The 3,796-nt window shown below is 50.2% G+C and overlaps 1 protein-coding gene across 3 annotated transcripts in view; it reads left to right on the top strand.

Annotated features, from left to right (window-relative positions):
• Gpr50 (G protein-coupled receptor 50) overlaps positions 1–3,407 on the top strand; it is a 5,053-nt gene extending 1,646 nt beyond the window's left edge. Inside the window, exons 2-3 of one of the 3 annotated variants that reach the window (XM_048797016.1) lie at positions 1,731–3,193; positions 3,245–3,379. In XM_048797016.1, coding sequence (XP_048652973.1) covers positions 1,731–3,193; positions 3,245–3,379 — 1,598 coding nt within the window. Of the gene's footprint in view, positions 1–1,730 lie in introns of all 3 variants that reach the window. The other 2 variants (XM_015498086.1, XM_015498085.1) reach the window with 2 other exon arrangements.
• The last annotated feature ends 389 nt before the right edge of the window (positions 3,408–3,796 follow it).

The raw sequence follows: 3,796 nt of genomic DNA, 5'->3' as shown, positions 1-3,796 counted from the left end.
TTGTGCGGTGGGTGGGGGCGACAGACATTGCGAAGCAGCGAGCCCTGTTCTCAGGTTAGGCGGGAGAAGGCTCTGGAGGGAAGGGGGAGTGGCGAGGAGCCCAAACTCCGCGCTCTGGTGGCGGGGAGGGAGAGGGTGGTGCCCAGGGAGGGTCTCAGCCGCCAAGGTCTCTGTCGGCTTGGGTGGAGGGGAGCTAGGGAGTCTAAGGGGGGGGGGAAAAATACTTTGCTGGGACAAGGAGATCAAAACACACAAGTTTCAAAATTCAATGATGTTCACAGTCATTAAAAGTTTTCTTTCAAACTCTGGTGGGTGCGTCGGACTTCTCCTTGGTATCCCAGAGACGTGGGGGCAGCGACTTGGACCTTACCTTCATGGCAGTGGTGCAGTCTCGAGGTGCAGACTCACGGAGCCCCGGGAACCACTTACAAAACCCGTTTTCTTTGCTTTTCTTCTTTCCTTTCCTTTTCTCCTTCTCTCTCCTTTCTTTCTATAATTCAAATAAACTTTTTTATGATTGTTGTGGTTTTGTTATTAAAGCTTTGTTTGTCTTCCCCACTTTTCTTTCCCAAATTCGTTACTTTGAGGGAAACCCTAGAAATAACCTTTTCAGTAGAAAGAGCTGAGACCAAGTCTTGGCTGCAACAGCGGAAGGAGGCTGAAGGAGCCATACCTTTGCCCTTTTAAAAAGCCCTGTTTTCTCCCAGTCCACCACGAAGTGTAATAATTTTGCCAAACCAATGCTAATTAGCAATGAGGTGTTTCCAAAGAAAGAGGGCTCTGCGCCTTCACTTGGCCTCTGCTCCTTTTTGCTAAAGATTTTATTTTTCCTTCCCACCTCTACCCTGCAAAACGGGAATGGGGGGATCCCTTTCACTTTCCCGTTTAGCCCTCAGGCTTCAGTAAAGCCCGGGGCCTGGGCGGGGCGCTGAACCCGCTAGTGACTCGCTCTTTGCGGGGACTGGGTTTTCCTTCACCCGCGACCGCTCTCAATTTCTTTGGTCTCAGACTTAATTTTACAGGGCATTACCCCTTCCCTCACGTTTTTCTCTTAGATTACCTGGAAAATGGTAAGTGTTTGGGCTTAGTGTTTGTTTCCTGTCTGATTTTTTTCAACAGCAACGCTTAAGAAAATGGTCTGTGACACCCTTTATCAGACTATTCCCTTTAGATGTTTTCACTATAAATTCAATGCCAGGCTAGAAAAAGGAGAGGTGGTATTATTATTATTATTATTATTATTATTATTATTCAGGTGGGGGCTTCATGACACTCCTGCATTCTCCTTGCCCCACCCTCTTTGTTTCCTGAGGACAACTCTTTGTCCTCCTTCTCCCCTCCAGCGGCTTTCTCCCCTCCCTCGGTGTGGAAAAAGTTTACAGTTTGTTTTTCTCTAAAATGGCCTCACCATGACTGCCTCCTCACAATGCTTTGTGCTCACTTTTTCTGTCTTATGTTCACTTCTTTCCCAGAGCAGAGATGACACTGTTTCAAAGGAGAAAAGGTGGGCAAAGTACAGGTCTCTGAAACCTGGATGTGCATCTGAATCACCTGAGACCTGCTTGTAAAAATAAAAACATGACTGTATTTCTTTAAACGAAAATTCTACAATTCTAAATTGTCACCAATACAGTTGACTTTTCCCTCCACTTTAAATATATAGATTTCCACACTTTAACCATTTATTCTCTGTCTTCCCCCTTTTCTCCCCCCTCCCCTATGTTTTCCAGGCAACATCTTTGTGGTCAGCCTCTCTGTGGCTGACATGCTGGTGGCCATCTACCCCTACCCTCTGATGCTGCATGCCATGTCCATTGGGGGCTGGGACCTAAGCCAGCTCCAGTGCCAGATGGTTGGGTTCATCACAGGGCTGAGTGTGGTGGGTTCCATCTTCAACATCGTGGCCATCGCTATCAACCGTTACTGCTACATCTGCCATAGCCTCCAGTATGAACGGATCTTCAGTGTGCGCAATACCTGCATCTACCTGGTTGTCACTTGGATCATGACCGTCCTGGCTGTCCTGCCCAACATGTACATTGGCACCATCGAGTATGATCCTCGCACTTACACCTGCATCTTCAACTATTTGAGCAACCCTGTCTTCGCTGTGACCATCGTCTGCATCCACTTCGTCCTCCCTCTCCTCATAGTTGGTTTCTGCTACATCAGAATCTGGACCAAAGTGCTGGCGGCCCGTGACCCAGCTGGACAGAATCCTGACAACCAACTTGCTGAGGTTCGCAATTTTCTAACCATGTTTGTGATCTTCCTCCTTTTTGCAGTGTGCTGGTGCCCTATCAACGTGCTCACTGTGTTGGTGGCTGTCAGTCCAAAGGAGATGGCAGGCAAGATCCCCAACTGGCTTTATCTTGCAGCCTACTTCATAGCCTACTTCAACAGCTGCCTCAACGCTGTCATCTACGGGCTCCTCAATGAGAATTTCCGACGAGAATACTGGACCATCTTCCATGCTATGCGGCACCCCATCCTGTTCCTCTCTGGCATCATCACTGATATTCGTGAGACGAGGGAGGCCCGTGCCCTGGCCCGTGCCCGTGCCCGCGCTCGTGACCAAGCCCGTGAACAAGCTCGCGAACAAGACCGTGCCCATGCCTGTCTTGCTGTGGAGGGAACCCTGATGAATGTCCGGAATGTTCCACTGCCTGGTGATGCTGCCCCTGGCCACCCTGATCGTGTCTCTAGCCACCCCAAGCCCCGTTCCAGGTCTGCCTCTGCCTACCGCAAATCTGCCTCTATCCACCACAAATCTGTTTCTGGCCATTCCAAGGCTGCCTCTGGCCACTCCAAGTCTGCTTCTGGTTACCCCAAGTCTGCCACTGTCTACCCTAAGCCTGCCTCTGTCCACTTCAAGGCTGACTCTGTCTATTTCAAGCCTGCCTCTGTCCATTTCAAGGGTGAGTCTGTTCATTTCAAGCCTGCTTCCAAGTCTGCCATTGGTCACCAAGTCTCTGCTGGCAGCCACACCAAGTCTGCCTTCAGCCCAGCTACTAGCCGCCCTGAAGCCACCACTGACCATGTCAAGCCTGCTCCCAGCCACCCTGAGTCCACCACTGCTGACTACCTTGAGCCTGCCACCACCAGCCATCCTGAGCCCACTGCTGCAGGACACCCTGAGCTGTCTGCCTCCCACTGCCCTGAGACCATTGACACTAGCCGCCTTGAGTCTGACGTCACTGACCTCCCAGAGTTTGCTTCCAGCCCTACCGCTGTGTCACCTGAGCCTGCTGCCAGCCAGCTGGAGCTTACCCCTGCTGCTGACCTTCCTGACCCTGCTGTAGTCACTCCCGCCACCAATGATTACCAGGAGGTTGTAGTTATTGATGTTGAGGATGATTCTGATGAAATGGCTGTGTAAAAAGTGCTCTTGTGGGTGGCCAAGCAGTGGTCCACTTTCCAGTCTGTTTTGAGTATGTAATCCAAAGTGAGATACATCTATACACAGAAACACACACAGACACTGACTCACAGACTTGGTGTAAGCTACATCCACCTTTCAGGCATACTCCTCCTTGATATCATGTACTCTAAAAAAGTGTGTGTGAGTGTGCATGTTTGTGTGTGCTTGCTATCCTAGAGATCAAATTTCCCTCCAGTTTAACATCCGTTGTTCCAAGTGTTCTTTTCCTCCTGCAGTTGACCTTCGGCCCTCAGTGATCCCTGAAACATTAGACTTTGATTTTTTCCCACTCCCTTCCCCTTTCTCCCCATTCCTCATTTCCTCTGCCGTGTTCCTGCTTTCTTCTCCCATTCCCCAGGGGTGGGGGAGGAGTGC

The sequence above is a fragment of the Marmota marmota genome, unplaced genomic scaffold (genome assembly GCF_001458135.2).
Source record: "Marmota marmota marmota unplaced genomic scaffold, marMar, whole genome shotgun sequence".
NCBI classification, from domain to species: Eukaryota; Metazoa; Chordata; class Mammalia; order Rodentia; family Sciuridae; genus Marmota; species Marmota marmota.
Note: the sequence above shows the minus strand (reverse complement) of the source record. Positions and strands in the feature narration are given on the sequence as shown.